The sequence below is a fragment of the Motacilla alba genome, chromosome 13 (genome assembly GCF_015832195.1).
Source record: "Motacilla alba alba isolate MOTALB_02 chromosome 13, Motacilla_alba_V1.0_pri, whole genome shotgun sequence".
Lineage (NCBI taxonomy): Eukaryota > Metazoa > Chordata > Aves > Passeriformes > Motacillidae > Motacilla > Motacilla alba.
The window spans coordinates 15,648,020-15,671,791 of record NC_052028.1 but is presented as its reverse complement, the minus strand read 5'-3'; the positions used below and the strand labels follow the sequence as shown (position 1 = coordinate 15,671,791).

Sequence of the window (23,772 nt, the reverse complement as noted above, 5' to 3'; positions counted from 1 at the left end):
AGCTGCTGGCCCCTTGCTGGTTTTACACAAACTGGACTCTTTGTTACACCAGTCTGAGCCCTTCCTCACCACTGCCATGAAACTATTAAATATTTGCAGGAAGGTAATGATTTATTGACTGTTAGCTGGGTGATAGTTACCTCCCACAGTTATCTGACTTCTCAAGTCTTCTACAGTTCTTTCCTTTTCATGGATCAGTTTCTTTAAAAAGTTTATGTTTTCAGAGTTGGAATAATTAAACTCAGTACTTGTCTTTAACAGAACAAGTTGGGAGTGGGTGTACGGGGGAGAAGTCGAGATATTTAAGATGTTTTTTGCAAGCAATTTATCTACCTGGAGAAGTCATCTGCCAGTATTGATGAAGACTGAGAACTTCATTCTTCTTGCTGCAATTTGGCAAGGTGCATTCTCAGAGTCACTGGCTGTGTCATCTGTCCCTGTTGAGTGTGCAATGACAATTATTTCTTATCATTAGATCACCCCTCTCCTCCCTCCACCCTGAAACTGCTCTGACACAGTCAGATCCAGGGAGCAGTGGATGTAATTCTTGCCCACACTTTTCATCAGGTCCTTAAAACGTAGTGGAACCCATTCAAGTGCTCCTGTTGTTGAAATGCTCATACTGGAACAATTCTTTTCCTCTGACTTAATGTGAAAGATTTAGAACAAAATCTCTTTGTCTCCAACTGCACCCTACAAAACAATGATGAAAGAATTGTTCATGATCAAACCCAAGCCAATACCTGAAGTGCTTGGCTCCCAATTAACAAAGATTTTTCTGGGCCAGGGAATGATCTCCTGTTGGTAACAGCTCTGCTAAATGGAAGATGCTCCCCTGGTGCCCCCACTGGAAGGTGAGCCATCAAATCCCCAGGGAATTCACACTTTGCTGCACACACAGAGCCCCATTCCTGCTCCCCCTTCCCAAACTTCCCATCCATGCCATGGATCCTTCAGGCTCCTCCTGGGATGTTCTGCTTTCACCTGTAGGCTGTTGCTTTATGCTGATAGTTCTTCCTCTAACCCGCAAAGAAATCCCAGAAAAACCGCTGGGGCTTTTCATTGTACCCATTCATAGGTAAATAAATTTTAAACTCTCCTTTAATTATTGAGTTCCCACGGGGCAGGAGCAACTCCTGGTGAAAGGACTCCCTCTGCTTTTCAATCCTGTCGGGACCAGCGTTTCCACGGCAGCTGCCACATCCCATGGGTTATGTGAGCTGGAGTGCCCTGCAGGATCCCGTTACCCTGACTGACGGCAGCGGTGCCCGGGGCCGTGCGCAGGGATTTCTCCCTCTGCTGGGAATTGCCGGGCGCCGTTTCCAGGATGCAGCAGAACAAGGGACAAAGCAGAGATGTGGCAGGCGCAGGGAGCAGGCACTGGCACCAGCAGCAGGGCTGGAACCGGGGTTTTCTCTGGAGCCTTGCACTCAGTGTCAGTAGGAAGGGGTTGATTTGGAGGAATATTCCCTCCCTTTGGGAGCTCCCCGCTGTCTCCAGGCAATCTCCTCTCCCTGTGGATGCAGTGGGTGAGTTCCTGCAGGGCTTTCAGGCAGCTCTCACTGCTCCTAAGTGTTCTCCAGACTGTGGTGGATGATTTGAGTGTGGAGCCAAAGCTGCCTCGTTGGAGGCTGAATATTTCCAGAGCATTGAGAAGGTCTCAGGTTCTCTTTTCCCAAAAACCACTGCCCAGCCCTGCCTGGCCTCCATGCAAAGTCTCACCTGTGTGGTTCCAGGCTCTCACTCGTGGTGTGCATGCAAGCAGGTGAGAAATGGTGCTCCTCATCTTTCTGCCTGAGCTCAGAAATCCTTCTTCTGAGGATTTCTGAGAAGAGGACAGGTCACATCTGTCCCAGTGACTCTCCCAGGCTGCGTGAGGCAGATTGATGGAGCCGTTTGTGATCATCAGTGACAATCAGGAGCTGGGAGGATGAGCTGAGTGGGGATTTGTGGCTCAGCTGCCAGGGAACAGATCTGTCTGATCACAGCCCCAGGTATTGCTACAAACCCTGCAGGGTTTCCCCTGTCTGGGTAGGAGTCTGGGGGGTTTGTAAGAACTCCCAGCTAATTCCTTAATTGTTTTGTACAGGCAAGGGCCCAAAAATGTCACATCCATGTCTAAAACACACAAGAAAAATCTATTTTGATTTAACTAGAATGCTCTCTACAGGCTTAGGGACCACTTAACAAAGCAAAGGAAAAAACCCAAATACAATTTTTAATAGGAAATGGACCATTCCTTACCGTGCATTCTTGTTTTATGTTGGTTTTACATACATAGATACTCTTTTTTGCCATCTGTGAGCACTAACAGTAATCAGCTGAAAAGATTTGTTCAGTCTTGGTTTGGATTTTTTTCCATTTAATTGATTTTTGGAGAGAAGAAAGTGAATTGTTCTGCAGAAAATCTCTAAAAGTGGAAGTCACAGAGAATATTCACATGCCTGCATTTTTGTGGGGTACACTTGTTGAAAGTTCATTCTTCAAACCAGAATATATTGAAGGAAAAATAAAATATATTGAAGGAAAAAAAAAAAGAGCAGAAACCTCAACTGACTCTTGGCTTTGGAGCAAAATGCTTGAAAATATTTCCAGAAGCAACCACGTGGAAATACCCCTGGTGCTAATTCCAGGATGTAATTGCAGTTCCCACTGGGCCTGGAGGATTTCTTACACTGCATCTCCGTCTCCAGCACCACTCTGCACTCACCTCTGGCACCCCACAGGAAATCTGAGCGTTGGGCAATTTTCCTGTCAGCATTTGAGGTGAAATGAAAGATATTGAATGCTGGTGTGGCCACTGTAGCAAAACAGACCGAGCAGGATGGAGGAGCGGGAAAGAATTTTCAGCTGAGTGAAACCAAAGCAGAGTTTATTGCCTGTTGGGAAGTGCATTTGGAGTCCTGTAGCCAGACCACTGAATGCTAAAAAAAAAAAAGAATAAAAATAATAATCAAGGAAGTGCAAAGCTTCAGTGACACAAATTTCTCCATGCAATGTTTCGCTCTCTCTAAAGCAGCACGGGCTGTGATTGAACGTTGAGCAGAGCTGAGCTGCCTCTTGTTGGTACTTGCAGATGTGTTAAAGCTTGTTGGGTTGGATCCACAGCTAATGGAACTGGCCTGCTGCCTTTGGAGGCAGCATAATCACCTCGATTACTCATTTCTCTTGTTTGCTTTTAAAAGAGTAGCTCTTGTAAGTCATTTGCAGCAATAAAGCCTCATCTTTCTAATTCAAAATGGAAAGGCTTTTAATTCTTAAGTTACCCAGGGGACACTTTGCTCACCAAGTCCTCACTTTGTTCTCCTATAAAGCACCCACATAATAAGTTTTTAAGGAGAAATGGGTGTACTGAACCATGAATGCAGAAATATTATTTCCTACTCATGATGGGAGACATAAAGGCTGACATACAGGTGAATTTGTTGCTCTTCTTGAAGGAACAAACTTCCAAGTGATTATTTTCTTCAGGCACAAGAGCGCACTGAACAGAGGTGCTTTAATTCATGCAAGCCTGACCTTTTGAAGAAGGTAATTTTACAAAGCAAGTGCACCTCAGCTTTTCCCTAGAGCCAGCCTGATCTTTGGCTGTGACGTGGGGGTGGTCTTTGGGTGGTTTTGCCTCAGAAAAAGCCAAGATTTGGGGAATTTAGATGTTTGCAGCTGTGGGTGGCTCTGGCTGGGGTTGTCTGAGTGGGGAGTGAGCTCTGGAGCTGGGTTTGGAGGGATGGCAGATGTCAGGAAAAGGCAGTACCAGAGCAGGGAACACAACCTGCAGTTCCAGGTGTGTTGCCACGAGCTAATCCCTGAATCCCTTTTTGCTCAGGCTCCCAAAGCTTTCCCTGCACCAAATCCAACATCAGGGAGCAGGGAGAGGGGACGATTTTGCATTCATGAGACTGTGCAGAGGTTGAGTCTTGGCAGGCAAGGAGACAGTTTATTGATGACTTGATTCATCTTGAGTTCCTGTTAATGCATTTAAAAAGGGCCTGTGATGAACTGAGGCATCCATTGCCATGTCCCACGTGGAGTGACCAGAGGAAATGTCACAGCCAAGGCTGTGCCAGGGCAGCAGGGAAGGGCTGCACGTCAGGAAGCCTTGGAGAGGATGTTTCTGTCTGCTGCAGTCCCACTAATTGAAAAAACACCTCAAATTAGGGATCTGGAAGGAAGCCTCTTCCAGCATTGCTCAGCTCCTGAAGTGAGCTGCCAGGTGTTCTCAGGATGTGGCTTTGGGAAGACAAGCTCCTTTCTGAGCAGCTCTTGGGTCACCCCACTTGTTTAATTGGGGGGCTCTGCTCCATTTCTTCTGGAGGGAACAGACACAGAATCATTGCATGGCCTGGGCCAGGAGGGACCTGAGAGATCACCTAGTTCCAGTGGGAAGGCTTCTGACAATTGAAAAAGAAAGAGAATATTCTTATAGGAGATGGGGAAAAACACCTTTAAAAGCCTATCTGGTCTGCCAAAATGGCCATGTATTTATTTGGTGTTCCTAGAAACAACATCACCCCATCTCACTACACCTGCCTGCTTGATGAAGGAATTTTTATGGCATTAAATAGCAGGAAAGAGAAAGCAAACCCAACAGAGCTTTTTATTTACCTAAAAGGAAATTCACTGATATTCATTGGTGAAGCAGCTTTATTTAAAATGGCATTTAGAACTTCCATAAGGAACGGGGGCTTGGAAACAGAGCCATGAATTTTCCATCCAAGGGGTTTGACTTGGCACAGGGAGATGTCACGCAGCCCGCAGCTGGCACCAGACACTGTTAAAAAGATCTGAGGCTATTAGTGCCTAAACAGCCACTAGAAATTATATTACATGATGGAGACTGGCTAATATAATTGAGCCAGCTAGTTATTGTGTGCATAATTTAATTATTTGACAAATTGCTTAGAAACACGGTGTGCTCCTTCCACACTCGTGCTGCTCTCACAGCTTTAGGAGGCGCAGAGCAGAGGAATTGCTGCTGGCTGTCCTGGAAAAGTGATGTTTCCTTTCAAGATTTGCAGACTTGGAGAGGTTTTCTGGTGTTGTCATGGTGGGCTGGGTGTGCAGAGATGGGTAGAGCCCAGGGGGACATGGCTGGGAGGGGAAATTGGCTCAGAGACAGCCAGTGCTGTTTCAAGTGCACTCTTCTGAGGCTTTGGGGTACTTGGATAAATGAGCTTCTCTGCTCTCTGTGAGTGTTTTGGGATTTCGTTGCTGGGCTGCGTGGGCTGAAAGGAGCCCATGGAATAGTGGAGCAGAGAGACACAGAATGGCTTGGCTTGGAAGCGACCTTAAAAATCATCCAGTGCCACCTCCTGCCATGGCAGGGACACCTCCCACTTATCCCATGTGAATCCCAGCCCTGTCCAGCCTGGCCTTGGGCACTGCCAGGGATCCAGGGGCAGCCACAGCTGCTCTGGGCACCCTGTGCCAGGGCCTCACCCCCCTCACAGTATTTTTTTTTTCTAATATCCAGTCTAACCCTGCTCTCTGTCAGTGTGAAGCCATTCTCCCTTGTCCTGTCACTCCAGGCTCTTGTAAAGTCTCTCTCCATCTTCCTTGTAGCTTCTCCAGGCACTAAAATGCCAAAATGAGGTCACCCCTGTTATCTAGGCTGAACAATCCCAGCTCTCCCAGCAGAGCTGCTCCATCCCTCTGATCCCCTGGTGCCTCCTCTGGGCTCTCTCCAGCAGCCCCAGCTCCTTGCTGGGCTGGGCCAGGGCTGGGCATCTCTGCAGGTGGGGTCTCAGCTGAGGGGGCACAATCCCAGCCCCTGCTGCTGCCCCCTGGGATCAGCCCAGGAGCAGATGGGAGAAGTTCTTGGCCCCCGGGATGATCCCATCCTCATCTGTTATTATGAGAACTGGGGCCAGGCTGGTTTATGATTTTGAAATGTAATTTAAAGGACCAAAAAATCCCATCCACCTTAAAACTTCCTCAAGAAACCTCACAGCACTAAGGAGTATTTTCCCCTAGCCCTGAAAATGTAGAGACATGACTAAGGACATTTTCCTCTTACAAAGCATCTCCTAAACAATGCTTCTAAAGAATCTGGACACCATCTGGAATAAAGCTGTGCTGTAATAATAAAGAACAAATCCTACATCTCCTTGAGCAGTACTAAGCAAATCTGAAGACCCGATTGTGTCACTTTTTTTTGCAGTTAGCCTTTCAGAATTTCAGAGGCAACGCTGTTGCCAGAAGATCAGCAGAATCAGCAACTTATTACAAAAATATTTTTAACAGTGGGAAGTGAAATGGCATTTTTGAAGAAGCGCAGTCAGATCATTTTCACTGCCAGGGTAGATCAGGATGTCTGGGTGCTGGGCAAGGCACCACAGCAGTTCTTTGACAGAGTTTGAGCAGTGGGGCAGCTCTTCCTGGGGTGACTTTGGGGGATACCTCATCATACCTGATCCATCTCAGTGTCCTGGCAGCCTGTGGCTCCCTCCCTGAGTTTCCTTGCAATACCAACCTGGATTTGGGTGTTTGCACTTGGATCCCATCCTGGAATACACAGAGGCGACCAGGCTAGCTGGATCCAGGAGCTCCTGATCCTTTAACTGTACCTTCCACGTGGAAATCTGATGGTGTCAATCTTCCATCTCATTATCAGCTGGAACAAGTTATGGCATGAAGGGGAAAAAATTGCCCTCCTGAATTTTTCATTGTCAAGCAGAAATCCTTATAATGGATTCAGGAGTGCAGGGATGTATTTGGATGCCCTTAGATGATTTTGTGATTTTTTTTCTGCGAGTTAACTGGGTTGTCAGGGACTGATGGGTTTTCAGGTGTAATGGAATTGCCATAAACTACAGGAAAAGCTTTGCTGCCTCTCCAAGCGCAGCTCTTAAGCTCCTCTCTGAAATAACCTTGACAGAATTTCTGCCAGTTTCATTCATAACGAATTTTGCCTTGTTCTTTGCCTTTCTTCTTCAACAAAGAGAAAAATTAAAACCAAGAGAACTTCTTCAGCTGAATTGCCTATTAAAGGTCACAAAATTTCCCAATACCCAGCAACACTGAAGGTATCTTGTAGAACCAGACATGGCAGCAGCAGTGGGATCCTTTCCTGAGAAACTGGAGTTTTGTGAAGAGGCTGACAAGAGTGCAGGAACAAAAATGGGCAGCAGAGGCTTCTGAGATCCCTAATTCACATTACAGCTGCAGAAAGTAGGAAAATGGTGCAGCATTTTGGAGGGATTTTTCTGTGATAAATGATTTTTATCTCTTCTCTGGGCCTGGCTGCTTTTCCTGTGGGCAGCAGGGCTTTTCTTGGTTGGCATCTTCTTGGCTCTGCTCCTGGTTTAAGTGTATAAGCAGGGAGAAAAGTGTCCAGAGTCAAACACTGATTTACCAGAAATTTAGAAATAAAATCATGCCTGGTATCTAAGAAGTGCCACCTGCTCTGAAAGAGGGGAAATTTAGGTTGGATGTTGGCAAGAAATTCTTTCCTGTGAGGGTGGGCAGGCCCTGGCACAGGTGCCCAGAGCAGCTGTGGCTGCCCCTGGATCCCTGGCAGTGCCCAAGGCCAGGCTGGACAGGGCTGGGAGCAGCCTGGGACAGAGGAAGGGGTCCCTGCCCATGGAATGAGATGATCTTGGAGTCCCTTCCAAGCCAAGCTCCAAGCTTCCAAGCTCCTTGCTGCAAGCCAAGCCATTCCATGATTATATATTACATGAATAAGGAATAAAACTGTAAAAGCCTTGCAATGGAAAAAAGCTGTTAAATAAATGCCCTGCTGTTTGGATGTGCCATTGTTCTCTGGTTGCCTTTTAAATAAGGCTTTGTACTGGAGTGAGAGAGGGAAAAAGGGAATTTTTGATGAAAAAAGAGATCCTGGGCAGCTGATGAAATCAAAGAGAGCAGGGAGGATGCTTCCACGGGCTGCATGAAAGCCAGGTTAGCTGGAACACCACTGCAATTAGGCATCCTCTGCCTGGCACAAAACCTGCTGGCACCTGATCTCCTGCTGCCCGATGAGGATGGATCCTTTTATTCATCTGTGCTGAGTGAAAATGCAAAAAATGTTCTTTATCTGTGGGAAAAGGGGGAACCACCCCAAGTGTGCTGCTGTTAATGGGAGCTCGACATCATCCTTCATGGATGTTAAGGGCCTCTCCAACATTTTTTGGAGGATGGGAGGAATGTTTTGGTGTGGTAACGATGTTCTCTCTTCTCTGTTCCTTCTTAAGGGAACCTTTGGGAATCATGTGAGATTTTGAGGAGAGGGCAGGCGAATCCCCCCCTTCTTCCACCCACTTGAGCAGTCACATGTGACAGATTCATGCCTGCAGCACTTCTAGGTTTTATCTGCTCACTAAATTTTATTTCCCCTCTGTGAGTGTTTATATTGCTTAGAGACTGCCAAGGTTCATGTTAATCATAAAAAAAAAGTGGAGGTTTATTAGGTATTGCAGCTCTGTGATTCTTTGGTGTTTGAATGTTAATGAAGCTTTGTATGCTCTGGAATAGTTGGAGAGGTGGATCTTAGCTCTGGCATGCCAGAATATCCGGGGGTGGATTTCTCTTCCCTTTCCTTTGGGTTTTAACATCTTACATGACATTTCATCTGGAGCGATTTTCCACCATTTATCAGCAGGTGTAATATTGTCACAGCAATTCTGTGAGAGCAGGAAAGGCAGGAGGGTGAAAACGGGCTCAGTTACAGCCTGGAGGGAGAGGAGAGCTCAGCACAGGGCCATGATCAACTGGCTGTCAGCACTTGGCCAGAGCAGAGGGGAATTTGTTATTTTTAGGGACTCGGTGGGAGGACAAGAGGAAAGAACCCCTCAAATTGCAGTTCTGATGGTTATTTGCATAGGCTGTGCATGCACGTGGGTTTCAGCAGAAGAACCACGGAGAAACATTTATTCTCACTGCAGACAGCTCAGTTCTTGCTTCCTCTGCAGGCTGAGTTTCAAGCAACATTTCTTTTCTCATTGTACATTTAATTGGGGGCACAGCAGCCAGACTGGAGAGCTGAGCATTTCTTATTTCTGAATTTCTAGCCAGGGCTGCCCCTCAGCATTGGCTTTGGTAGAACAAGATGAACATCTTGCTCTAGTGCCTTCGAATTAACCTCAGAGGACACTTGTGTCCTTGTCATCGTGGTTAGTACCTACACTGGAATGAGAGGGAGTACCAGGCCCGGCAGCTCCCCTGTCAGATGAGGAGGAGGTGATGCCCCTGTGTTCTACATGTGTTCTACAGGGGCCATGCTGCTCCACACTGACCTGCCATCAGGATTGTGGTGGCTCTTTTTGGGGAGGGATCTGTTTTTCCCAGGCCTCCTGTTGGAAAAAGTAGAGTATATTTAATCCAGGAAGTCTCTCTTTTTTACCATACCAAAGGGACTTTTTTTTTAATATGCAATACAACTTCTTTTGGGGACACAAATCACGTCAAATTCCATTTGCATCTGCCTTGATTCCAGCTGAGCCTTTCTCACCATGAAAAGGGACAGACTCCCTTAGGCTGGGAACCCAAGGGCTGCCATAAAGCTGCTCTGAAACATTTCTATCCACCCCTCTGGGGGGCTCTGAGTGGAGGTGGATCCCAAATTTCCTTGGTCGGACTGGTGCAGTTCACACAACTGCACTCCTTTAGTGCCAGATCCCTCTGCAGCCCTCCAGGGCTCCCTAACAGTGTTCTCCTGGAGCCAGCAGTAAATTCTGCTCCCTCTGTTGCTGCCTTTGGCTTAATTGACCCATTTTGCAGCAGATGAGGCCCCAAGGAGAGGTTAATCCAAGCAGGAACATTCAAAGGCAGGTCTGGGCTTCAGTGAACTCTTTGTCCTTGGCAAAGCCTCTTAGCCCCAGTCTCACCTTTTTACCTTTTATTCTAAAATATTCTGATTAAACAGTGAATCCAGGAATCTCTCCTGCTACATAAGTCTCCACAGCTCTCTCTTGCCTGAGTTTTGGATGTGAGGGGTTTTTGTGGAATAAAACCCAAGAAAGCTTTGGGAAAGGGGAGGATGGGAGTGTTTTACAGCTCCTTGCTCAGTCCTTGAGGAGCAGACAGCTCAGCAAAAATCAGTGATCAGGGCCTCCATCCAGACATGGAGTAGGGACAGCAAACTTGCTCTTGGATGAACTATTTAGGAGGGAGCTGGAAGAGCTGGAGAGAAGGGAGCTCCAGCAAAGGAACAGACAGGGTGACCTGCTGGGCAATGAGGAGAGGGGAAATATTTGAGCCCCAAAGAGGGAATTGTGTCTGGTACCTCCAGCACCAGCATCTGCTCTTGGACATGCTGTGGGGTTTTGTCAGTAGTCAGGATATTGTCCTTTTACAGCTTGGAGAAACAGAGGAGGATCCCCTTTCCCCTGCAGGGCACAATTTATCCTGGTGGAGCTGCCCAGGAGGCACAAAGGGATGTGAGCTACAAAGAGCTCATTGCTCCTCCCTGCTCACCTGCTCTGCTCCCAGAAAAGTGGGATCTGCCCTGGCCATGGAGCACTTCATCCTCACACATCAGAGCTGGAATGGGAATTCTGGCTGCTGCTGGGTCCTGCTGAGCCAGAGCTGAGAGCAGCGAATACTGCAGCAAAATCTATACATTTGTAAGGGGTTAAACACAGGAATGTTGAAAGTCTGTGGGGGGATGGGAATGATGTGGGAATGCAGGATATTGGATCCAGCATTCAGTCAATTACCATGCTTAGTTAAGTACTGCACGGTGGAGTGAAGGCTGCAGTCTGTTCCAGTGTCTGTTCCTATAAGTCATTTAATTATGAGTTGCTCATATGCCATTTTAACATATGTACAGTAACATTATCCCTCTTTTCTAGGTCACCATCCTCATAAGCCTGGCTCTTGCATTCCTTGCCTGCATAGTGTTCCTTGTGGTGTACAAAGCCTTCACTTACGACCACAGTTGCCCAGATGGATTTGTTTATAAGGTAAGGAACTTCAGAAGGATGAATTGCCTGAGCTAATGACAGGCTCTAATTGCCTGCATGGTTACAGCCCAGGCTGCTTTTTTTTTGATTTTGACCAGGCCAAACAGAACATTTGGCAGGAATGTGTTGAAATGGAAAAAGTGTTCTGGGAAATGTGGACATGCATCTGACTCCATCAGCTACTGTTACAGTGTAATTGTTGGGATTAGCATTTGGTGAACACTGCAGACAGATGTTCAGCAACAATCCCTCATATTTGTGAATGGATTTATTGCAGCTGGGATCCTGCTTCCCACACTCCCGAGTAACTGATGTTTACTGGCATACATTGTAATGCAAAGCAAACTGCTGCAGTGCTGACACTCTGTCCTTTGTGAAGGAAATCCAAACTTGCCCAAGTAGTTCACTTCTAGGTGCTCTTGAGCCTTTATCAAGAGCAAACCCGTGTAACAATTGCTAAAACCCAGTGATTTTGGATTGAATATTCACGGAACTGGTTGCCTGGTCTGCTGAGATAAAAAAACATATTTTGCAAAATAATTCACTGACTTCTCGCTGTGAATAAACTCATAAATTCACAGGAGTCTTGACCACACTGGGGATAATATGTGAGCTGGAAAACAGAGTAAAATGTTGGTGTATTAATCATTGTGAATTATTCTCTGAGGTTATATAAAAAGGGAGAATTGGGATTGTTCAGACTGGAAAAGAAAAGGCTTTGGGGTGAGCTCATTGTGGCCTCCAGTACCTGAAGGAGCTACAAGAAAGATGGAGAGAGACATTTCACAAGGGGGAACGAGGGGGAATGGCTTCGAAGTGTCAGAGAGAAGGTTTAGTTGGATATTGGGAATAAATCCTTCCCAGAGAGGGTGGGCAGGCCCTGGCACAGGGTGCCCAGAGCAGCTGTGGCTGGCCCTGGATCTCTGGCAGTGCCCAAGGCCAGGCTGGACAGGGCTTGGAGTCACCTGAGATAGTGGAGAGTGTCCCTGCCCATGGCAGGGGCTTGGAATGAGATGAGCTTTGAGGTGCCTTCATGGAGTCACGAATTTCAGAATCAAACCCAAACCTGAACTTGTGAAAAGAGCTGCCCCATTGGGCTGTGCCTCCTGCCATCCCCAACCAGGTGCTCATCCCACAGCTCAGGGTAACACTCTCTAACAGAGCAGCACAAAGCAGCTTTTGCTGCCTCTGCCTGCCTGGGGATGAGTTCTGGCCTGGGGCCAGCAGGTGAGCAGAGCAGCTCAGCCTGCCCACTTCGGTCCCTCCCTCCCTGCACAGCCCCGCATCTCTGAGATCTGCTGCCATCTGTTGCCAATAGCAACAGGTTTGGAGTGCCCAGCCCGGCTCGGTGCTCTCCAGGGCAGCGTGAGTGCCAACGGGAGCCCTGAGAGCATCGCTGATGACATCCCTGTGCTTGTCTCTGTGCTTCCCCCTCCCAGCACAAGCGCTGCATCCCCGCCTCGCTGGACGCCTACTACTCGGCACAGGATTCCAACTCCCGGGGCCGGTTCTACACCGTCATCAGCCACTACAGCATGGCCAAGCAGAGCAGCTCCCGGGCCGTGTCCCCCTGGCTGCCCTCGGGCTCGGCCAGCCACGACAACAAGGCTGCCAAGACAGAAGGGCATTAAAGGGAACGAGCTGGAGCGGGAGGGCCGGGGGGACGACACCTGAGCGTGCCCTGCGGGGCAGGAGGGAATCCAACCCGAGTGCAGGAGCAGCTCCATGGATATTTCTTTTTGTGCGTTGTTCTCGTTGATTTGTAACCGAGTCGAGCTCTTGTACAAAGGCATGTTTGATGTTGACTGTACCTTAACGATGTAAAAATATTTTTAAATCATTGCTTAACTATTTGTTAGAAAAATAAATTAAAAAACAAAAAAAGCAAGTTAGGTAAACAGCCAGAGAGGATAAAAGCAGCGAAAAGAATCCCACCAAGTTTTGTCAGTGCTGGAAAGCAGTGACAGAGGCTCCACGTGCAGTGAGGGAAGAGCTGGAATCCTTTCAGGAGGGGTAGAGAGAACCTGGTACAAAGACATTGTGGTGCTGTTTGGTTTGCCAAAGGGGAGATATTTTGCTGTCAGATTGAATCCAGTGTCAGTGTTCATTCACTGATAGAGAAACACAAGCATCCCCTCCTTCCCCAGACATGCTCACGTGCAAACACCAACCCTGCACAGTGCCCCAAGGAAATCCAGAAAGTTCCTGGCATTCCTAATGAGCCCCCAGAGTGCTGCTGGCCATGGCCAGGCTCTGAGGCTGAAATCCAGGCTGCTGCTTGGAGATGGAGCAGCATGGGAGCAGGCAGAGGCTGCTGTAGTGAAATCTTGAATAAACTTTTGAGCACAGGACTCAGAGTCAGGAGTTCAGGACTCTGCATCTGCTTCTGGCATAGATTCCCTGCATGAGCTTTGGCAATTTCCTTGAGGCTTCATCCTTTGGGACCTCTCTCCTGAGGGTCACCAAAACTCAAAGAAATGCCATTATGATCAGAAGAGCCTCTCAAAAATTCTGATAGTATTGAGCATCTAATTTTCAGCCCCTGATTTTCCCACAAAATGGGTTGCTCCTGCTTCCCTCCTTCAGCTTCAGCATTTCCTGTCATTCCAGGTCACTAGAGAGAGATAAAAATAAATCTCTGCTTGCAAACCCAGAGCAGACCCCAATTTAGTCCAGTCCTGCCCAGAGTAACACATCCTCTCCCCACAAATGGCACTTGAGATTAGTGCAGGCTGGTGGGATTTCAAAAACCCCCAAGGATTCTCTTTTTCCAGAGCTGCAAGAGCAGAGTGCACAGGCAGGGCAAGGCTCACCTTGTCTGAGCTGCTTTTTCAGATTTTTGGCTAGACTGGGATGGAAATTAGGAACTGGCCCCTTCTTCCCTCGCATTGGGCAGTTTTGTCCTCCATGCCAGAGGCTCTGGGCAGTGTGTGAGGGCAGAACTCCTCAGTCCTGCAGGCATCATGATAAATAACTGTATAGTGTAGCTAAAACTGTAGTGCCAAACACCATTGTCTGACTCCCTCTCCTCCCTTCCCTTTCCACCTGTAAATTCATTTCTCACTCAAAATGTACAAACCACCCCCTCCACCAACAACCCCAACTCCAGCAAAACCACTGAACAGTTTATAATTTTGTGGTGTATTTTTTGTCAGTAGGTAGCAGAGACTGAAGTATTTTTTGGTGTAATTCTTGAACTTTTCTGACGGGATTAAAATAAAGTTCGATGTGACTGAGAGTGGCTCCTGTGGCTTTTCTTGCAGCTGGTGGGTGGCATTTGTGTGGTGCACCAACCCCAAGGTGACTCTGGATTTCAGGAGGCATTTCCAGAGCTTCCCATTTTCCCCTTTAATGCCTGGATTTTATTCCCTATGTTCTTGTGGGAACCCAGGACATCCCTCTGGGTGCCCTGGATGGGCAGAGCCGCTGGCAGGGGGCTCTGAGACCCTGGCAGCAGCCAAAGACACACGTGGGGTTTGGATCTGAGCCCGTGGAGCAAATCACCAGCTCTGTGTGAAGAATCACAAGCCACACAAAAGTTTAGGTAGTATAGTAGAGATAATCACAAAGTGAAAGGAAGGATTTTTGAGTGCTGTACAGGGGGATTTAAGCCTTGTACGCAGGGGTCCAAGTTTTGTACATGGGGGTAAGGGATTCTAAGATGGAGGGATTTGGGTGTGCCCTGTCCTCCTTCTTTCTCCTTCCTAGCCTCCATGTCTTTGGTGATGTTGGCACTCACAGATTGGTTTAGAGTAGAAAGTCACCATTCAATATAGATAGCAGGCACTGGGGAAAAAGTCTAAACATGTAACACGGAATGTGTGATATAAAAGATGGCAGCAGCCCCTGGGAGGGCAGTGTGCCTTTGTCTGAGCTGCTGAACGGGCCACAGCAGCTCAGGAGAAGAATCTTTAGATAACCAACAACAAACAACCTTGAGACCGGACAACAGAGGACTGCTGAGTCTTTCTTTGAAGGCACGGATTGGAGCAGAGACTTTTCCATCTTTCAGGGTCACCCCAATCCAGGGCTGAGACCTGACATGTTCTCACCCATTTCCAGTAGGAAAATAGTAATCAAACTGCAGCTCATCTTCTCCTGCTTTACAGTGGAGCTCCGTTCCATTTTAGTGGGAATTCCTTCCCATGGACTTCCTCCCCATTTTAAAACCAATGGATTACAGGAACTTTGCCTGGCAGCAATGTCCCCCTAACCATCTTTTCTTGATGCAGGCATTCCTTGGAATGGGGGGGTTCAAGGAAATCCAGCTGGCAAACCAAGGGTCACAGCTGAACTTTGGGAAAGTTGAGCTCTGTACCCAAACTCTGCAGCTTGGTTTGTAACAAACCCACAGCTGTATTCATCTCACATGCTTCACAAAGCAGATTGTGTTGCCTCAAATCCTTTGGCTCTTTGAAATGGAATGATAGCCTGGCATTAAATTGACTCATTCCCAAAGGCTAAAGAACATTTTGTAAAAACCTTCGGATAGCTTTCCTTCAAATAAAAAAAAAAAAAGTGTATTCAGAGTTGTGAAATTGAGCTACCACAGGAGAGAAACCACTCTGGTGTTAGAGGTCAGCACTGAGTACTTGTGAAATATATTGAAAGGATCCAGAGCTGTGCAGGATTGAGTCAGGGGATAATTTAACCATGCAATTCTATTGCCAGTCTCCCAGTAATACTCTGTGTGTTTACTTGAATCAGAAAAACCCAGGAATCAAATCACTTGAATTAAAAGGGTTCTAGCTATTACTAGATAAGTGAGTCAGTGGGGATAACCATTCCTATTTAATAAGGGAAAGATCAAAATCTGTATAGAGCAGAATAAAAAAAAAACCAACTAAGAAAGACTCAGGGGGAAAGTAAAAGAAACGAAACTCCTGCTGCAAGTGCCACCACTGTGAATATTGTCATTACAGCTTCAACAAGCTGCAGTTGAGCTTCCAAGATTCAGCCACGTATTTTAATCACAGGAACAGGGAGAAAATTGGAATTGTAGTGCATCATCTTATTATTTCAGTCTTTAAAAGCCTCCTTCAAGGTTGACAGTGAGTTTTCAGCTCTGATTAGAGAGCGTGTTGGTGACAGCCTGGGCTCATCAGGGCTGTGGGCTCTCTGTGCAGCCTTGAGGGGCTCTGGAGAGCAATGTTTTCCTGAGCTGTGCTGGGTGAGGGCTCAGGCTCAGGCTCAGGCTCAGGCTCAGCCCTGGCTGGTCTGAGAACAAGAGCCCTCCCTGTGCCTCTGTGCTGGCCAAGTCCATCAGCCCCAGCCTCCCACCCTGTGCCTGACCCTGCTGCAGCAGGGTGGAAGCTGCTCTGGACTTGGCCAGATCACTCTTTGGGTGATCTTCTCCCTTATGGCAGAGGTTGAACACCCCCCAAAATTCCCTTGTGGGCCCCTGGGCCTGGAAGAGCTGTCAGTGCTGCAGGGTGGGTGCCTGGGCCGTGTGTCTGCCCCCCTGGAGCAGTGGGAAGGGTGGAAGGAGAGCTGGCAGCACAGGGATGAGCTCAGCTGGCAGGAGCTGGCATCCTGGGCAGGCAGCAATCCTGGGGAACCACTGGCAGGACAGGTGGGAAAAAAAACAACTCCACCAAAGGCATGGAGATGGCGTGGTGGGAACTCAGCTGAGCCCAGAGCCAGAAAGAGAAGGGAAGGGAGAAACTGCTGGAGCTTGAGGAAGATGGAGAGCAAGAGGAAAGGAGACTGGCACCAGGCAAGGCGTGGAAGCAGGAGCTGCTTTTGTGCTGTAACCCCATGACCCTGAGCCACTGCATCCTCCTCCCTGCTGGAGCCTGCCTTGCTTTGGAACAGCCCCTCCAAACATCTGCAGTGCCCTGAGGGGAGCGACTGACTCCAGTCCTCTTGGACTGCCTGCAAAACCAGGGCAGCGAGGAAAAGAGGTGCCCACAGGGCTGGCAGGGCACAGTGGCACACACAGCTGAGCTGTGTCTGCCGGGGTACTGGAGGTGACTCTGTGCTCTGGATTCCAGGGACGGCTCAAGGCGCTGCCCTGAGATCAGAAAAGGAACAGGCCCTGTCCCTTTGCATGTGATTTTTTATTCCCTTTATCCTCCCCCGTGCTTGCCAGCTGTTTCTGGTTTGTAATAATACCTCCAGTGATAAGTGTAAGGGTCGTGCACTGAGCTGTCTACAATCACGTTTTATACGATTAGTCAGGGGTTTTTAAAGCACCCTAATTATTACAGTCAAACCGGATTAAGCCATTCCTCTAATAGATTTTCAGTTCCTGTAAAATAGGCCAGGGAAAATGACTTACTGGAGGAGATGGGGGAGGAAAGGCTCTTTCCTTCCATCTCCTTGGCCTTTGGTTTTTTAAAATGCCAGCAGTGGCAAGGGCACTACAGGGATGCCACTGGGAGCACTGGGGCAGGAGTGCCCAGCAGGGCTGGGGTCTCTGGCACTCAGTTCTCCTTCCCACCTGCACTGATGCCCTTTGAGGGGCAAAAGAAAGTCAAATCCTTTTGATTTCAAATGCTAAAATGATTTTTTCACTGGGGAGGTGGATGACAAGTCATTTGAGAGGTTGTGGGTTGTTTCCTCACAGGAAATAATCCACGGGAAGCTCAGGAGGGTGGGCACTGCGGCTCCACTGTGGCTGAACTGCTGTTGCTGGGGAAGGCTGGGCAGGATTAGGGCAGGATTTGTCCTGCAGCAGGCAGATGGTGATGGGGAAAAGCAGAGAGAGGGGACATGGAAAAGCCTCTTAGCAACAGGGCACACAGTTCATCCTGCACAGCCAGTGCCCTGCCCCAAAGGGATTGCCTGGTCCCGACCCGATCCCGATCCTGATCCCGATCCTGATGCCAATGTCACTGCAGGGATCTGTGTGCTGGATGTGCTGCCTCTATCCAGGGGCAGCAACAGCAGCCCTGGGACTTCCCCTGCTCTGACAGAGTGTGAGCCCCTGGGGGGAGCAGGAGTGGGAACCTGCAAACAGAGCAGCCCCTAGGAAAATACTGATCCTACACGGACAGGCTGGGACACATCACCTGTGGAGGGTTCCTGTGGCATTGTCCCTCACTGCTCCTGTCCCTCCATCCTCTCAGGCTGTGCAAGGACAGCGTTCTCCAGCACAAGTGGCCAGAACCAGCCCCTGGGGCTACCACGAGCCACCCTGCTGGGGCTGTGAGGTGCCAGCAAGCCCTGGAGCCCACAGCTCCCTGCCAGAGGCTGCTGCAGGGCAAACTGAGCACAGCTCAGTGCAAACCCAGGGAGGATTTGCTGGGGCAAACGGGGCAATGCCAGCAGCACTTCCAGCAGATGCCAGCCCCTGGGGCAGGCAGAGGTGGCACCCAGTGCCTGGAGCTGGGGCTCCGCCTGTGCCGCGTCCCTGCCGGTCAGTGTGTGCCTTGGAGCACCAAAATCCAAGCCCCCAAACCTTGCAGTCACCAAATTTGCATCCAGAGGAGGCAACAAGGCTGGAGAGGGGCTTGGGACACAAATCCTGTGAGGAACCACTGAGGGAGCTGGGGGTGCTCAGCCTGGAGAAAAGGAGACTCAGGGCTGCCCTCATCACTCTCACAGCTCCTGAAAGGTGCCTGTGCTCAGCTGGGGCTGGGCTCTGTCTCCAGGCAGCACTGACACAACCAGAGCACACAGCCTCGAGCTGCACCAAGGGAAATACAGGCTGGATAGCAGGAAAAAGTTTTTTACAGAAAGGGAGATAAAGTTCTGGAATGGCTGCCCGGGGAGGTGGTGGAGTCACCATCCCTGGGTGTGTTTAACAAAGCCTGGATGTGGCTCTGGGTGCCAGGGTTCAGTTGAGGTGTTGGGGCTGGGTTGGACTGGATGATCTTGAAGGTCTCTTCCAACCCAGAGATTGTGATTCCGTCATTCTGTGGAACTCCTTCTCCACGCTCTGCCCTGCAGGCCTGGGGAGCAGAGCCAGCCCAGGCCACGAGCTGTCCCTGTCACCTGGGACCCTGTCCCTCTGCTGAGCCCCCCCTGCCTGCCCCACCAGCCATGGCCACGTTGCAGTGCTGGGTGAATTGATTTCTGTGTATATTTTGTATGCCAGGTTATTACAATTACTCTTCAGCATCCTTTGGGATGAAAGGCCATTACAGAGATGAACGCTCATTAACAATAAATATAAAGGGTCACAACTCCCCATAAAAATGTATTAGAAACAGATTTTAGTTTGGAAATGTAAATATAGCATTTGGCAGCAGGACAGACTGGCTGGTCTGGTGTGCAAGAGAGCTGAATCCAAGGGGAAGATGGGGCTACTTTTATAGCAGAATTACTGGGTGAATTATGGAGTTTTGGCTCGCTGGAAAAACAACTTCTGCCTACCATCAATTAAAAAAAAAAAAAAAAGGAATTGTTGCAGTGAGGAGGAAGACGATTTCTCCTGCTAAAAACAGGATTTTTGTGGTAGAGCTGAAGAATCTTTGGGAATTTACAAGTATAAATGCTGAGAAAAAAATAAAAGATGAAGGGAATTCAGAAATTATAGTGGAAGGAATGAAAGTACCTCGACAGTGAGAAAAAACCCAGCTTTTTTTCAGATATGTTTTCATAAATTCATATATATGAAGGGGAAGCTGAACCTGGTTTTTCCCAAAAACATTTGAAGCACCAACACTCCCAACACTTTTCCCCCTTTACCTTCAGCAAATTCCAGCTGCCTCACCCAGCCAGGGGTGTAAATGAATGTCCTGGCTTGACTATATGATGTTTTTATTTTAATTTAAATATATATTTCTTTTATAAATAAAAATATATTTCTTTTATAAATAAAAATATTTTATTTTATTTTGTTTTCATTTTATTATTTTATTATTTTATTTTATTATTTTTTATTTTATTTTTTATTTTATTGACTATATAAAGCCATCATATAGTCAACCCCAGGACATTGAGCCACATCCCCCCAGCTGCTGCTGGTGACCCAAACCTGGGGGTGCCAGGGCTGTCCCTGCACTCCTGCCATGGGGGTGGATCCTTGGGGAACCTGTGAGCAGTGATTTGGGGACAAGGACTCAGCAGAGCTCCAGCACAGCCTGCACTGGCAGGGGCTGAGGGCTCGGAGCAGGTTTCAGGTGGAGCAGATTTTTAGTGCCTGGAGTAAAGGATATTCCAGAGGACCCCTTTTCCCCCCACATCCTCCTCAGGCTGAAGGTCTGGAGGAGCACAGCAGAGGCAGAGGAGCAGGTTTGGGGTTTTTGCAGAGGAAAAGGTTCTGTCAGCAGCAGAGGCTCCCGCGGGGCTCAGCTCAGCTCAGACTCAGGCTCAGTTCACCGAGGTGCTGCAGTCACTTCATGTTTAAAGATGCAGCATTCCCTCCCTGCTCCATGCCATCCCTTGAGAAGGAATTTTTCCGGTGGTTTTTTGATCAATTGGCATCATCACCGAGCCCTTCAGATGAGTAATTAAGACGTTCAAGTCTTGGGCTCGTACAAATTGCATTAATCTGTGCCACCCCTCCCTGCAGCCCACCCCACGAGCTGCTCCCTTCTGTGCCTTGGCCGTGCTTTAAAAAACACCAGTGAGGCTTTTTCTGAAAATAAAAACCAACTAAGATGTGCCACGTTAACCTCCCCAAGCTAAATAAACAAAGGAGGGGAGAAAAATCTATTCCATGCCTTCCTCAGCTCTGGGTTTATTGCTTTTCCCTGCTGCATCCACCGTGCACAGCACAGCCTGTGAAAAAGGCTCTTCAGCCCTTTTATTTCCAGTGAAATTTTGGCATTACGTGATGGAGAAGCTGTTGATTTTCGTGTGGGCACACATTAATAACAGAATCACGGGATCCCAGAATGGTTTGGGGTGGGCAGGGACACCTCCCACTATCCCAGATTGCCCCAAGCCCTGTCCAACCTGGCCTTGGACACTTCCAGGGATGGGGCAAGGGATTGTGATGGGAAAATTCACATATTTTGTATAAATATATTCATATATCTCTATCTATCCCATTATTAAACTGATTAAATATAATTTCCCTCCCTCCCTTTAAAGTGTGCACACCTTCAAAAAAAAGCTCTGTAATGCTCCAAGTCCTGGATCCCCTAACTCCATCCCAGCCCCAGCACAGGCAGCCCCTCAGGGACATCCATAACAAACCCCACAGCCCCACGGGGGAAGAAGGGCTGTCCTGGCAATCTGTGGTTAAATCTGCCTCACTTCTGCCTCGGGTAACGAAACTGCACCTGGGGAACCCTTTAAAATTGACACGAGACAGCAAAATGTGGGAGAGTGGAGGCAGGGGGGAAGTTTATAGGGTAGGAAGAGAAGGAGTGGGGCTGGAGGAGAGCCAGGGTGGTGTTCAGAGCTCCACATCTCAGAGGGTTGGTCAGCACAGCCTGGGCAGGGATGAGAGAGCAGGGCAGCCCTGCCTGGATGTGAAATCCAGGAGCAGCCCCCATTCCCAGAGCTCCCCAAGGAGGAGAACGTGAGGAATGATGCTCACTACAGAAATGTAAAAGGATTATTAAAACCTTACCAAGAACACAACACAAGACTGAGTAGAGAAAATGTTACAGCACCAGGAGCAGAGGACCTTTCCCACATTGTGCTCACCCACACAATGGAGGTTTGGCCTTTTAACCCTTTAACCCCTCCCAAAGTTCTGTCCATCCACTCCTCCTCCACTGCCCAGTGGTGGAGATCATTCCTTAAATCTCAATTGGAGGTCAGCTGTTGCCATGGTAACAATCCCACCCTCCCAAATGTCCCAAACCCAGGGCACCCCCTGATAACAACACGAGGGGGTAAAACATAACTATAAATCTATAAAACAATAACAATAAATCTATGAAACAATAACTATAAATCTATAAAAAATAACTATAAATCTATGAAACAATAGCTATAAATCTATAAAACTTCTCTTAACCTATACACAGGATATTTGCCTTTTAATTGTGGGATTCAGCCATGGCATTACTCATCTATCACAGGAAGATCAGGAAATCCACTGTCAGGAAGAAATCTAACAATTATTAAAGACATAATTAAAGAAATTCTGTCCCACCCAACCACCTGCATTTATTTGGGCGCTGTTTGGGCTCTGCTTTTTGAGGCTGAGGAGTTAAACTGGGCAGCCTGGAAGGGTGGGGGGAATTCAGGGGTGCTGCTGAGGCTGCCAGGAGCACGGCCCATGGGATTCCTCTGGAATTCCTCTGGAATTCCATCCAGCACAGGCTGGCTCAGCCCTGACTGAGGTCACTGAGCCACCTCAGCGCAGGGATCAGGGCACGGACCCAGGCACGCTTTTGGGCCCCAAATTTAATCCCAGCTTTGGATCCAGCCCTTCTCTGCTTTGGTTCCGCCTTTAGGGAGAGGTTCTCCCAGTCCTGAAGCCAGCACGAGTTCATAAATCCTGAAATGGGGACAAAAATCTGGCAATCTGTGAGTGAGACCCCAGGAATGCTGCTGACCCCACGGATTTTGCTGGACGGCTCTTGGGGTCAGGTTTGCTGGCTCCCCTGGGATTAGGGACATTTAAATGATGCTGTATTCAATTTTTTTTGTGTTTTTCCCCCTTTTTCTCCTTTTTTTTTTCCCTGAAAGGCACTTGCTCTCTGCTGCTCGGGGCAGGGAGGGGGCCCTGGGGGCAGTGAGTGCCCTGAAGTGCCACGAGCCTGAGCTTTGGTGCCTCTTTAAAATCAAACCGTGCCAAAAAACCCTCAGGACGCGCCCAGGCTTGGCCGAGGGTGCTTTCATCTGGAGCTGCCAGGGTAATTTCACCGCTCACGGGAGGGAGGATCCCGCTGTAATCACTCGTGCAGGGACTACACAAGACAACCTAATTACTTGCAGGGAGAGCATTTCCCAGGCTGTAATTGGGGGATGGCAGGGGGGAGCTGGTGCGGGGATGCTGCTGGTCCTGCATCCCTGATTGCTGGTCCTGCATCCCTGATTGCTGGTCCTGCATCCCTGATCGCCTGGGATGCGGCTTGGGCTGGGAATTGCCTGCTGAGAGAAACAAATCCGGTTTTAGGGAAGCAGCCTGGGGCCACAGTCGTTCCTGGTGAAGAAACACAGCTCGAGGTGAAAGGGAAGGGTCGGGATTGCGGCTCCCAGGGGCTGGAAGAGCCTTGGAAGGGCAGGTTTGGGAGCAGGAGCAGCCCCTGCATCCACAGCAGGCTGCCAGCAGGGGATGGGAAATTTCATTTCGAATTCTATTTCTTTGAGCTGTTTGAAGACCACTCACTTCAGCTTCCACTGGAAAGAAGAACACTGGAATTGAGATTAAATGCTCCGTCTGTTTCGGTTTATTTTCTTTTCCTTCCTTTTCTTTCCAGTTTATTTTCCTCCCCTGCTGCTGCACGGTTCCACTTGCTCTGACAGAAATCACTTCTGCCTCCCCCTTGTTTTGTGAGTCTGCTCTTCCTCCTCTCCCTGGATCAGGATTTAAAAACAGCCCAAGGAACAGAAGGCAAAGAGCCCCTTTTGGTCCCAATCCCAATTCCTTTAGACACCGGGGGGGATGAGAAATCACCAACTACACGTCTGTGTCTGCCCCAAACCCATTCCCTCGGGGCTGGATGCCCTGAGCTGGGTTTTCCTAAGCCAGGCACAGCCACACTCTCCTTTCCCTGCTGAAGACCAGGCTGAGCCTGCTGCAAGCTCTCACCTGACACTGGATTTCCTTAGTTGTGAGTGAACATTTTAATATTTGTGAGACACAGAATGACCATTTCCATGCCCATTTAACCCCAGGCTGCCACATGAATCCCTTTAGCTCCGAGGGCTGCTCACAGCAGGAAGCTGAAGGAGAGGCATCCCCTCCTTTTTCTTTCCTTTTTCTTTCATCCCAGGATCTCACCCACCTGGACTGGGAACACCATAAGAACAAGGTTTGGCTCCAGAATTGGAAAAAAAAAAAAAATCCCATTTAACT

The 23,772-nt window shown here is 48.5% G+C and overlaps 1 protein-coding gene across 1 annotated transcript in view; it reads left to right on the top strand.

The window, feature by feature from the left end:
- Window positions 1-14,137, top strand: part of NSG2 (neuronal vesicle trafficking associated 2) — a 30,876-nt gene extending 16,739 nt beyond the window's left edge. The window contains exons 4-5 of the mRNA XM_038150386.1: window positions 10,791-10,901; window positions 12,341-14,137. Of these exons, the coding sequence (XP_038006314.1) occupies window positions 10,791-10,901; window positions 12,341-12,532 (303 nt within the window). The 3' untranslated portion in view covers window positions 12,533-14,137. The remainder of the gene's footprint in view (window positions 1-10,790; window positions 10,902-12,340) is intronic.
- The last annotated feature ends 9,635 nt before the right edge of the window (window positions 14,138-23,772 follow it).